General features: G+C 41.2%; 1 protein-coding gene across 1 annotated transcript; it reads left to right on the forward strand.

Moving 5' to 3' along the window:
- The first annotated feature begins 11,231 nt into the window (after nt 1-11,231).
- On the forward strand, nt 11,232-13,568 carry LOC132559652 (solute carrier family 52, riboflavin transporter, member 3-B-like). Its single transcript, XM_060224268.1, has 2 exons — nt 11,232-12,413; nt 13,371-13,568. Exons 1-2 carry the CDS (start codon nt 11,232-11,234, stop codon nt 13,566-13,568), a joined length of 1,380 nt encoding a protein of 459 aa, XP_060080251.1.

A 13,568-nucleotide genomic window follows, 5' to 3' on the forward strand; every position in this document is an offset into this window, starting at 1 on the left:
AACAACAAAGAAAGACATATTGACCAAGAGCAACAAAGAACGACATATTGATAAAGAATAACAAAGAAAGACATATTGATAAAGAACAACAAAGAACGACATACTGACAAAGAACAACAAAGAACGACATACTGACAAAGAACAACAAAGAAAGACATATTGACCAAGAACAACAAAGAAAGACATATTGACAAAGAACAACAAAGAAAGACATATTGACAAAGAACAACAAAGAAAGACATATTGAGAAAGAACAACAAAGAAAGACATATTGACAAAGAACAACAAAGAAAGACATATTGACAAAGAACAACAAAGAAAGACATATTGACAAAGAACAACAAAGAACGACATACTGACAAAGAACAACAAAGAAAGACATACTGAAAAAGAACAACAAAGAACGACATACTGACCAAAAAAGGCAAAGCAAGTTTTATTGACCAAGAACAACAAAGTAGACATAATGACCAAGAACAACAAAGCATGATATGCCGGTAACGAACAACTAAACAATACATGTTAACAAAGAAGAAAATAAGGAAGACGTATATTGTAAAAGTTGTATTTATAAACTAACTTGTCAAGATAAAAAAGATACATCCTTTTCATATCACCAAGGAATACGAAGCCCGTGTTCTCATTTTCCTTTGAGTGAATTTCCTGCTAAAGACTTTCGGCTCTTCAGCAATATAGCTTCCGGTCGTCGATTGGATGGCATACGTTAGCAGTATATCTAAACTGAATTGTTGGCACCCCACTTCTCCTGCCTTATTTACACTTAACAGCATCCCACAACTACCTGCTGTTATCAATGTCATATTGCACGGAATGAGGACAATAACAGGATACAGCTTTGTTCGTACGTGTATTAATTACATGTTTTATTACTGAAAACTTTACATATTAGTACAAACATCAAATATAACCCCGATGTATGATATCCTGTGTAGATGCTATCATGTTAGAATGACTTATATCATTTTTTACACGTGAACAAAACAATTCCAAATTTTTTGGTGCAGTTACATATGTCAAAAGTGTAGTACATCTTCAGGATCCGTCGAACACTCAATAAGATAGTAGTATAGGACTGCTGATGCTCTTGTCTCGGATCTCGTTTTTCAGTAAGTTTACACACATCACACATTTGAAGCTCTTTATGTCTCTATGTACACTTTCTGATTTCAATGATGATGGCAATTAAAATTCAAACTTGACTGTGATGACATCCATCGTTATGTCCTCTCTCACACACGTACCGCAAAAAATAAGATATTCTGGTCTTTGGAGAGAATTTAGGATTGTTTAAAACAGCTGTATACTACTCATTAATATGCCAGTTAACACTTAATTAACCTACGTGTGTCACGCTTTAGATGAGTAGAATATCAGCACACTGAATGAATGTGACAGGAACTGTGTTGGAGTTGTAGGTGACTTCCAAGACATACTCGGGACTTATGTCGACAGTCAGGAACAGTGGGATAAGTACGTCGACCTGGTACAATGTAAGGGAGGGGGCAGCCGTGTCCATAACTGATGCCAGGACAATTCTGAAGTGTCCACCAGTATTCTCCAGGTACAGGGAGACGTCGTACGATCCAAGATGTGTGGTATTGTGATGATCCAAGTTCTTCTGAAATATTACAGTGTAGTTCATTCCTCGCCTTAAGATTGACACGTGGTTAGATGATTTCACCCTACCTCCACATTCACCCATGCGTGTGAATAAACGACAGTCAGTCGCATTAGGGCTGTTGATACCGGTCATAGAACCACGCTGTCTTGGGTTCAAAAGGCATAGATGAGCAGCGACGTTCGCAACGCACCCAAAGAGGAGAAGAAACGCCAGAACTTCCATGCCGATTGCTTGTCACGATACAAATGGAAGCAAGTTATGTTTAAGTTTTTATACTGTCCTATTGGTCCAATCTTCCGTGAGTCACGTGATATGTCATTGTCAACCCGAGTCATATAGTAGATCAAAATAGAGATATAAACAATGGCGGGAGTGAACTTTGGTGATGAATGGTTGATAAGATGGAAGAACACAGATACTTGTGGACGTGAATGAGATTTTTTAAATATAAAATGATGGTACGTATAAGGAGGATAAATCATTTCATGACTGACAGATTCTAAATTTGAAAAGTGCAAAAATTATCACACCTCACATAGTTGCCATGAATGAATTGATTTTCGATTTCGATAGGATTTTGACTTTGATAAACCCCAGATAGATGGTAGATGACTTTGATAGACCCTGTCTGATGTTCCGGTAGATGACTTTGATAGACCATGTCTGATGTTCCGGTAGATGACTTTGATAGACCCTATCTGATGTTCCGGTAGATGACTTTGATAGACCCCGCCCGATGTCCTGGTAGAGGACTTTGATAGACCTCGTCTGATGTTCCGGTAGATGACTTTAATAGACCATTTTAGATGTTCCGTTAGATGACTTTGATAAATCCCGTCTGATTTCTGGTAGATGACTTTGATAGACCTCGTCTGATGTTCCGGTAAATGACTTTGATAGACCCCGTCTGATGTTCCAGTAGATGACTTTGATAGACCCCGTCTGATGTTCTGGTAGATGACTTTGATAGACCCCGTCTGATGTTCCGGAAGATAACTTTGATAGACCCCGTCTGACGTTCCGGTAGTTGACTTTGATAGACCTTGTCTGATGTTCCGGTAGATGACTTTATATACCCCGTCTGATGTTCCGGTAGATGACTTTGGTATACCCCGTCTAGTGTTCCGGTAGATGACTTTGATAAACCATGTCGAATGTTCCGGTAAATCACTTTGATAGACCCCGCCTGATGTTCCGGTAGAGGACTTTGATAAACCCTATCTGATGTTCCGGTAGAGGACTTTGATATACCCTATCTGATGTTCCGGTAGAGGACTTTGATAGACCCTATCTGATGTTCCGGTAGAGGACTTTGATGTACCCCACCTGATGTTCCGGTAGATGACTTTGATATACCCCGTCTGATGTTCCGGTAGAGGACTTTGGTATACCCCGTCTGACGTTCCGGTAGATGACTTTGATAGACCATGTCGAATGTTCCGGTAAATCACTTTGGTAGACCCTGTCTGATATTCCGGTAGATGACTTTGATATACCCCACCTGATGTTCCGGTAGAGGACTTTGTTAGACCAATCTGATGTTCCGGTAGAGGACTTTGATATACCCTGTCTGATGTTCCGGTAGATGACTTTGATAAATCCCGTCTGATGTTCTGGTAGATGACTTTGAGACCCAGTCTGATGTTCCGGTAGAGGACTTTGATATACCCTGTCTGATGTTCCGGTAGATGACTTTGATATACCCCGTCTGATGTTCCGGTAGATGACTTTGATAGACCATGCCTGATGTTCCGGTAGAGGACTTTGATAAACCATGCCTGATGTTCCGGTAGAGGACTTTGATAAACCATGCCTGATGTTCCGGTAGAGGACTTTGATAAACCCTATCTGATGTTCCGGTAGAGGACTTTGATAGACCCTATCTGATGTTCCGGTAGAGGACTTTGATGTACCCCGCCTGATGTTCCGGTAGAGGACTTTGATAAACCCTATCTGATGTTCCGGTAGAGGACTTTGATAAACCCTATCTGATGTTCCGGTAGAGGACTTTGATAGACCCTATCTGATGTTCCGGTAGAGGACTTTGATGTACCCCACCTGATGTTCCGGTAGATGACTTTGATATACCCCGTCTGATGTTCCGGTAGAGGACTTTGGTATACCCCGTCTGACGTTCCGGTAGATGACTTTGATAGACCATGTCGAATGTTCCGGTAAATCACTTTGGTAGACCCTGTCTGATGTTCCGGTAGAGGACTTTGATATACCCCACCTGATGTTCCGGTAGCGGACTTTGTTAGACCAATCTGATGTTCCGGTAGAGGACTTTGATAGACCCCTTCTGATGTTCCGGTAGATGACTTTGATAGACCCCACTTGATGTTCCGGTAGATGACTTTGATATACCCCGTCTGATGTTCCGGTAGAGGACTTTGTTAGACCAATCTGATGTTCCGGTAGAGGACTTTGATATACCCTGTCTGATGTTCCGGTAGATGACTTTGATAGACCCCTTCTGATGTTCCGGTAGAGGACTTTGATAGACCCTATCTGATGATCCGGTAGATGACTTTGATAAACCCCGTCTGGTGTTCCGGTAGAGGACTTTGTTAGACCCCGTCTGATGTTCTCGTAGAGGACTTTGATAGACCCCTTCTGATGTTCCGGTAGATGACTTTGATAGACCCCGTCTGATGTTCCAGTAGATGACTTTGATAGACCCCGTCTGATGTTCCGGTAGATGACTTTGATAAATCCCGTCTGATGTTCTGGTAGATGACTTTGAGACCCTGTCTGCTGTTCCGGTAGATGACTTTGATAGACCCCGTCTGAAGTTCCGGTAGATGACTTTGATAGACCCAATCTGTTGTTCCGGTAGAGGACTTAGATAGACCCTATCTGCTGTTCTGGTAGAGGACTTTGATAGACCCCGTCTGATGTTCCGGTAGAGGACTTTGATAGACCCTATCTGATGTTCCGGTAGATGACTTTGATAGACCCCGTCTGATGTTCCGGTAGAGGACTTTGATAGACCCTGTCTGATGTTCCGGTAGATGACTTTGATATACCACACCTGATGTTCCGGTAGATGACTTTGATAGACCCTATCTGATGTTCCGGTAGAGGACTTTGATATACCCCACCTGATGTTCCGGTAGAGGACTTTGATAGACCCTATCTGATGTTCCGGTAGAGGACTTTGATATTACCCCATCTGATGTTCCGGTAGATGACTTTGATATACCCCGTCTGTTGTTCCGGTAGAAGACTTTGTTAGACCATGTCTGATGTTCCGGTATATGACTTTGATATACCCCGTCTAGTGTTCCGGTAGAGGACTTTGATAGACCCTGTCTGATGTTCCGGTAGAGGACTTTGATAGACCCTATCTGATGTTCTGGTAGAGGACTTTGATAGACCCCGCCTGATGTTCCGGTAGAGGACTTTGATAGACCCTATCTAATGTTCCGGTAGATGACTTTGATAGACCCCGCCTGATGTTCCGGTAGAGGACTTTGATAGACCTCGTCTGATGTTCCGGTAGAGGACTTTGATATTACCCCACCTGATGTTCCGGTAGATGACTTTGATAGACCCCGTCTGATGATCCGGTAGATGACTTTGATATACCCCGTCTGAAGTTCCGGTAGAGGACTTTGATAGACCCTATCTGATGTTTCGGTAAATGACTTTGATAGACCCCGTCTGATGTTCCGGTAGATGACTTTGATAGACCCCGTCTGATGTTCCGGTAGATGACTTTGTTAGACCCTTCTGATGTTCCGGTAGATGACTTTGATAGACCCCGTCTGATGATCCGGTAGATGACTTTGATATACCCCGTCTAGTGTTCCGGTAGAGGACTTTGATAGACCCTGTCTGATGTTCTGGTAGAGGACTTTGATAGACCCCGTCTGATGTTCCGGTAGATGACTTTGATAAATCCCGTCTGATGTTCTGGTAGATGACTTTGATAGACCATGTCTGATGTTCCGGAAGAGGACTTTGATAGACCCTGTCTGATGTTCTGGTAGATGACTTTGATAGACCATGTCTGATGTTCCGGTAGAGGACTTTGATAGACCCTATCTGATGTTCCGGTAGATGACTGTGATAGACCCTGTCTGATGTTCCGGTAGATGACTTTGATAAATCCCGTCTGATATTCCGATAGAGATTTTTAATAGGTCTCGTCTGATATACCGGTAAAGGGCTTAAATATATCTCTTCTGATGTCCTGGTAGAAAACTTAAATAGAGTGAAATTAGAATCGCAAGTGTGTGTTTCACTTGAACATAAGTGTGAAGCCTTTAAATGTTGTTGATGTTTTAAGTTTAAATTCACACCGTTTTACCAAAGCCTGGAGGAAAATGGAGGTATGATATTTGACGAGTGTGATGAAATCGACAACCAATTTCTCTATCGAATTTATATACGATTTCGAGATTTCGTTTCATCCCATTCCGTTTGACTGAGAGTAAAACCACATCATTGTATATTTCATTTGCCTTTGATAAGTGCACTTTATGGACATGTGAACAGATGGAAAATACCTGTTATCAACATTAGAAACAACTGATTTTTCAGAATAAATATGTAGCTACTTATTATTCGTTTGGAATGTTGAAGTTTAGCATTATGAACAAATATTCTAACGTTTGATAGTAAAAAACGCATAATGTCAAAGAAGTAATGAAACAAGCTCTAAAATGATGACGATACACAGAAACAATTCAAAAGAGTGAGACGGGAAGAACCAGGGAGACACCAATAATATGATATAGAAGCAACACAAATTGAAGAGACACCAAACCTCACAAACTGAAGAGAAATCAAGTAACATGAACTGTGGAGACACCCAACAACACAAACTGAAGAGACGCCAAACAACACGAACTAAGGACACGCCAAACAACACGAACTGAGGAGACAACAAACAACACGAACTAAGGAGACAACAAACAACACGAACTAAGGAGACAACAAACAACACAAACTGAGGAGACAACACGAACTGAGGAGACAACAAACAACACAAACTGAGGAGACAACAAACAACACGAACTGAGGAGACAACAAACATCACGAACTGAGGAGACAACAAACAACATGAACTAAAGACACACCAAACAACACAAACTGAGGAGACGCCAAACAACACGAACTGAGGAGACAACAAACAACACAAACTAAGGACACACCAAACAACACGAACTGAGGAGACAACAAACAACATGAACTAAAGACACACCAAACAACACGAACTGAGGAGACAACAAACAACACGAACTAAGGAGACAACAAACAACACAAACTAAGGACACACCAAACAACACGAACTGAGGAGACGCCAAACAACACGAACTAAGGACACACCAAACAACACAAACTGAGGAGACGCCAAACAACACGAACTGAGGAGACAACAAACAACACGAACTGACGAGACAACAAACAACACGAACTGACGAGACAACAAATAACACGAACTAAGGACACACCAAACAACACAAACTGAGGACACGCCAAACAACACGAACTGACGAGACAACAAACAACACGAACTGAGGAGTTCCAAACAACACGAACTAAGGACACATCAAACAACACGAACTGAGGAGACAACAAACAACATGAACTAAAGACACACCAAACAACCCAAGGAGACCCTCAACAACGAGAACTGAGGAGATACCAAACAACATAAACTGAGGAGTTCCAAACAACACGAACTAAGGACACACCAAACAACACGAACTAAAGACACACCAAACAACCCAAGGATACCCTCAACAACGAGAACTGAGGAGATACCAAACAACATAAAACCGATGAGACACCAAACAACACGAACTGAAAAGACACTCAACAACGCGAACTGAGGAGACGCCACACAACATGAAATGACGAGAAACCAAACAACACAAGTCGAGGGTGGTCGGGTGGCGCAGTGGTAACGCACTCGCCTTTCACCTAGCCGACCGGGGTTCGAATCCCGGAACGGACGTGAAAAGGTAAGGGGTCACCTACCCGACCACGTGGGTTTTCCCCGGGTACTCCGGTTTCCTGCCACAATAAGACCCCTCGCGCGCTTACATCCGGGCCAACAAGAGTGATTAGTATAAGATGAAATAACATGTTTTGCAATTGTTGTAAAATAAATAAGGTTTATATTTATATAAGTCGAGGAGACAACCAAACAACACGAACTGAGGAGACGCCAAACAACACGAACTGACGAGAAAGAGAACAACACAAGTCGAGGAGACAACCAAACTACACGAACTGAGGAGATACCAGACGATACGAAATTAGGAGGCACCAAGCAACATAAACCAAGGAGACACTGACACAAACAGTAAGAACTCCAGACACAACAAACAAGCAACATAAATCAAGGAGACACTGATACAAACAGTAAGAACTCCACAACCAACAGTAAAGATTAGTGGAGGGACTTTACATCAGGAAATCGTGCTGATACAGAAACTGAAAGAAAAATGAGGACGGGAAACACAGAAATGAAAAGAACAGTGGAGATCTTTAACAACAGAAAATAGAGGAAAACAAATCAAAACGAAAAACAAATAATAATTAAAGTGCGTGGAGACATTAAAAAGGACCCGTAGAACAGCTGGATCGTAAAAAACATTTTTTATTGACATTTACTTATTCCATTTGTTCACGTGATTAGACTCGACTGGCATCTGGTAGCTAGAATAACGACTGTCAAAGAAAGTACTGTTTACGTACGTGACAGGTAAGAAACTTTTATATCACACCTCACCACTAAGTCATTGTTTATTGATGTTTACTTCATAAACTATCATTACATTAATTACATTGTTTATTACAACATCGCTTATATCAGTTATTATAACGTTAACTACATGCCTCATAGGCTTCTTCAAAATTTATACCCTTAGCACCAGACACTAGTCCTAGAAGGACGAGACACCTTTATGATGTGGTTTAATTCCTTATTTGGGATTTGTATAATTGATTATTCTCTTGTATGTTCATCACCTTCATAATTTACTACAAGATAAATGTAATTAGTTAGTACAACGCTAACTGCATTAGTTATTACAAGATAATCTTCATTAGTTATTACAACATAAACTACATTAATTATTACAACTCTAACTACCCTAGTTATTACAACATAAATTACATTAGTTATTACAACACTAACTACATCAGTTATTACAACACTAACTACATTAGTTATTACAGCACTAACTACATTAGTTATTACAACACTAACTACATTAGTTATTACAACGCTAACTACATTAGTTACTACAACACTAACTATATTAGTTATTACAACACTAACTACATCAGTTATTACAACACTAACTACATCAGTTATTACAACACTAACTACATCAGTTATTACAACGCTAACTACATTAGTTATTACAGCACTAACTACATTAGTTATTACAACACTAACTACATCAGTTATTACAACACTAACTACATTAGTTATTACAGCACTAACTACATTAGTTATTACAACGTTAACTACATTAGTTATTACAATGTTAACTACATTAGCCATTACATTAACTACACTAGTTAAATGTTGCTTTATGACATACTATACATTTTCTACGCCAGGATATATCAAACAGAATATTACAATGTACCCCTTACCAACACCTTATAACATTATTGCCGTGTTTTTTTCTGATAATGTGATAAATTATGTCACAAACATTTACATTTGAATTTGCCAAACGCTCGCAAATAGATAAAATACTGATATCGATAAGTGAGTAATGGCACCGGCTGTAAGTATGATGGAATGATGTGATCAGTAGGACAGGACATGTAAGATACAGCAAAGATAATTCGGGCCGGGTTTAAGCATTGGGGAATGATGTGATCAGCAAAGAGAAATGGCACCGGCTGTAAGTATGGGGGGAAATGATGTGATCAGAGGGACAGGACATATAAGATACAGCAAAGAGAAATAGGACCGGCTGTAATTATGGGGGAAATGATTAGATCAGTGGGACAGGACATGTAAGATACAGCAAAGAGAAATAGGACCGGCTGTAAGTATGGGGGAAAATTATGTGATCAGTCGGACAGGACATATAAGATACAGCAAAGAGAAATGGGACCGGCTGTAAGTATGGTGGGGAATGATGTGATCAGTGGGACAGGACATATAAGATACAGCAAAGGGAAATGGGACCTGCTGTAAGTATGGGGGAAAGGATGTGATCAGTGGGACAGGACATGTAAGATACAGCAAAGAGAAATGGCACCGGCTGTAAGTATGGGGGAAAATGATGTGATCAGTAGGACAGGACATATAAGATACAGCAAAGAGAAATGACACCGGCTGTAAGTATGGGGGAAATGATGTGATCAGAGGGATAGGACATATAAGATACAGCAAAGAGAAATGGCACCGGCTGTAAGTATGGGGGAAATGATGTGATCAGTGGGACAGGACATGTAAGATACAGCAAAGAGAAATAGGACCGGCTGTAAGTATGGGGGAAATGATGTGATCAGTGGGACAGGACATGTAAGATACAGCAAAGAGAAATAGGACCGGCTGTAAGTATGGGGGAAATGATGTGATCAGTTGGACATGACATGTAAGATACAGGAAAGAGAAATGGGACCTGCTGTAAGTATTGGGGAATGATGTGATCAGAGGGACAGGACATATAAGATACAGTAAAGATAAATAGGACCGGCTGTAAGTATGGGGGAAAGGATGTGATCAGTTGGACAGGACATATAAGATACAGCAAAGAGAAATGGGACCGTCTGTAAGTATGGGGAAAATGATGTGATCAGTAGGACAGGACATATAAGATACAGCAAAGAGAAATAGGCCTGCTGTAAGTATGGTGGGAAATGATGTGATCAGTGGGACAGGACATATAAGATACAGCAAAGAGAAATGGGACCGGCTGTAAGTATGGGGGAAATGATGTGATCAGAGGGACAGGACATATAAGATACAGCAAAGAAAAATGGCACCGGTTGTAAGTATGGGGGAAATGATGTGATCAGTGGGACAGGACATATAAGATACAGCAAAGCAAAATGGCACCGGCTGTAAGTATGGGGGGAATGATGTGATCTGTGGGACAGGACATGTAAGATACAGCAAAGAGAAATAGGCCTGCTGTAAGTATGGTGGGAAATGATGTGATCAGTGGGACAGGACATATAAGATACAGCAAAGAGAAATAGGCCTGCTGTAAGTATGGTGGGAAATGATGTGATCTGTGGGACAGGACATGTAAGATACAGCAAAGAGAAATAGGCCTGCTGTAAGTATGGTGGGAAATGATGTGATCAGAGGGACAGGACATATAAGATACAGCAAAGAAAAATGGCACCGGTTGTAAGTATGGTGGGAAATGATGTGATCAGTGGGACAGGACATATAAGATACAGCAAAGCAAAATGGCACCGGCTGTAAGTATGGGGGGAATGATGTGATCTGTGGGACAGGACATGTAAGATACAGCAAAGATAAATAGGACCTGATGTTTTATGTTTGTATTTTTAGCTGCTTATTATTGAAGGTTTTTGAACAGATTTTTTCTACATTTTAAAGCCAACCCGAACTGCACACCAGTCTGCCATCATGATCCGAGAGAGATGGTGTCGGTATGGAGAAATCAACATCTTGCTGTATATAACAGTTATTATATTTGGAATTGGTTCATGGGTAGCGGTCAACGGTTTACTGATAGAGCTACCTGTGATAGTTCCACACCTGCCCGAGGGCTGGACACTGCCCTCCTACCTAATCATGATAATACAACCGGCGAATATCGGACCCATTGTCGTCACGCTGGCGTACGTCCGTACCAAGGACACTCTAAACGAGAAGGTTGTTATATACATTATTCTCACCATTGGAACACTCGCGTGTCTGCTGCTGTCGCTCTTCTGGAAGAACACCTCATTCGTGGCTGGCGAGGAACGCAGCACGGCTCTGTTGACATTACATTTCTTCCTGTCTATTGTAGACTGCACATCATCCGTGCTTTTCTTGCCGTTCATGTCGTTGTTCAAAGTTGAGTATATGACTGGCTATTTTATAGGAGAAGGGATGAGTGGGCTGATCCCGAGCTTGGTCGCCCTGGGACAAGGTGTAGGTAAGATATCATGTGAAAATGTCTCTGTTTTAGACACATCTACAAATCTTTCCTCGTTTGAAATCCAAACTGTCTACAAAGATCCCTATTTCCCGGTAGAGCACTTCTTTTTATTCCTGTGTGCGATGATGGTATTATGTGGAACGGCATTTTCTTTATTGAATTACTTACCGTATTTTAAAAAGGAACACGTCACATTGAATAATTCGGATGAGCGGAGCAGAAAATGCAACAAAGGAAACTTGGAACTGCAGAACCAGCAAAAAGTCAATAACTACGAAACCGTGGAATCGCTTCTACATGACAAAGAAAGCTTTGTAAAGTTGAAGGTGTCGTCAGCGCAGGGTTCGCTGAGTACCAAAACATTCGTGTACTTGTTGTGTCTGGTAGTGTGGATCAATGCCCTCACAAATGGCGTCCTCCCGTCCCTTCAGACCTACTCGTGTCTCCCGTATGGCTACGATGCCTACCATTTGGCAATGACACTTGCTAACATTGCCAATCCTTCGGCGTGTATTGTGGCTTTAATACTTCCGGTTCCTACCAGCCTCGTTATCAGCTTACTTACCTTAGTTGGAACATGTTTGTCGATCTTCATAGTGACCACTGCTGTCCAAAGTCCGTTTCCTGTTATGTATGACGACCCGGCAGGACCGTATATTGTTGTAAGTGTATAATGTATCCTGATGTATGACGACCCGGCAGGACCGTATATTGTTGTAAGTGTATAATGTATCCTGATGTATGATGACCCGGCAGGACCGTATATTGTGGTAAGTGTATAATGTATCCTATTTCTCCAATGTTAATTGCGATACATTCCCTTCAGGAAGTATATCTTTGAGTAGAGTTCCACAAAGCACAACCAGTAAGTACTTTATTCGTTATGTTTCGGAGGTTTTATTTGGCTTCGCTTTGTTTGATACCACCGAGAGTCGATGGATTCTATAATCTCGACCCAGAAACATTCTCCAACGATTTATTTTCGGCTATGTCCACCTATTTCTGATGTTTGCAAAGTATGACTCCAAATCGCCGCATCCAGTCTCTCCAATATATACATATCCCAGGTTATCCAATTCGGATGTCTAATTCCTCCACTTTCTCCCATAGAAATTGTCCTTGCATTTGTGCGGTTTCGTGGCTCATTCTCTGGAATATCCTCTTTTTTCTAGGCCAGATCAGATTTGTTCCTTGGTTATACTTAACGTGTTCAGCATCTCTCCTCTATTGCCGCGACATTGGTCGTTTTATCATCTTAACACTTTGCCGATCAATTTTCTGAAGAAACTGACAAAATGTTCAAAACGTCACGTATGTATTCCAGACTTGTTTTGCTAAAGAAAACTCCAGCAGCATCCATACATATCCTTGTATATTTGATACGAGTGAACCAATAATGAGATCTATAGAATAATCCAGACGTACTGTTTTCAAACTTTTATTCACTCATTAATTAACAGTTACATCAATCAAGAAAATGTCACGTGCTAATTTAACATCACGCGCTAATTTGAAATGATTCGCGTCCTCTTAAATGCGAGTCTCGGACAGACTTCCATATTCTTGATTGACAATGAATATAGCTATACTCAACACACAAACCATTATATCGATTCCAGGTAACGACGTGGATTTTGATGACTTTCCTTATGGTGTTCTCCAAGGTCTCCCTGGCAACGCTCTTTAGGAAACAAGGGAAAAGAGCCCTTCTTTGGTGTGGAGCTATGACACAGGTTGGCTCATTGTCGGGCGGTATCATCACATACCTGTTAGTCAACGTGGCTAAAACCTTCCACAGCGCGGCTGCCTGCTCATAA

This window comes from Ylistrum balloti, unplaced genomic scaffold (genome assembly GCF_031769215.1).
Source record: "Ylistrum balloti isolate Yb309-2 unplaced genomic scaffold, AGI_CSIRO_Ybal_v1 Utg370948, whole genome shotgun sequence".
Classification (NCBI taxonomy): domain Eukaryota; kingdom Metazoa; phylum Mollusca; class Bivalvia; order Pectinida; family Pectinidae; genus Ylistrum; species Ylistrum balloti.

Bases quoted from the DNA above. Each gene is read 5' to 3' on its own strand.
- LOC132559652 (XM_060224268.1), top strand. From the start codon at position 11,232: ATGATCCGAGAGAGATGGTGTCGGTATGGAGAAATCAACATCTTGCTG. The intron at 12,414-13,370 runs GTAAGTGTATAA...TATCGATTCCAG, and splicing joins CGGCAGGACCGTATATTGTT to GTAACGACGTGGATTTTGAT.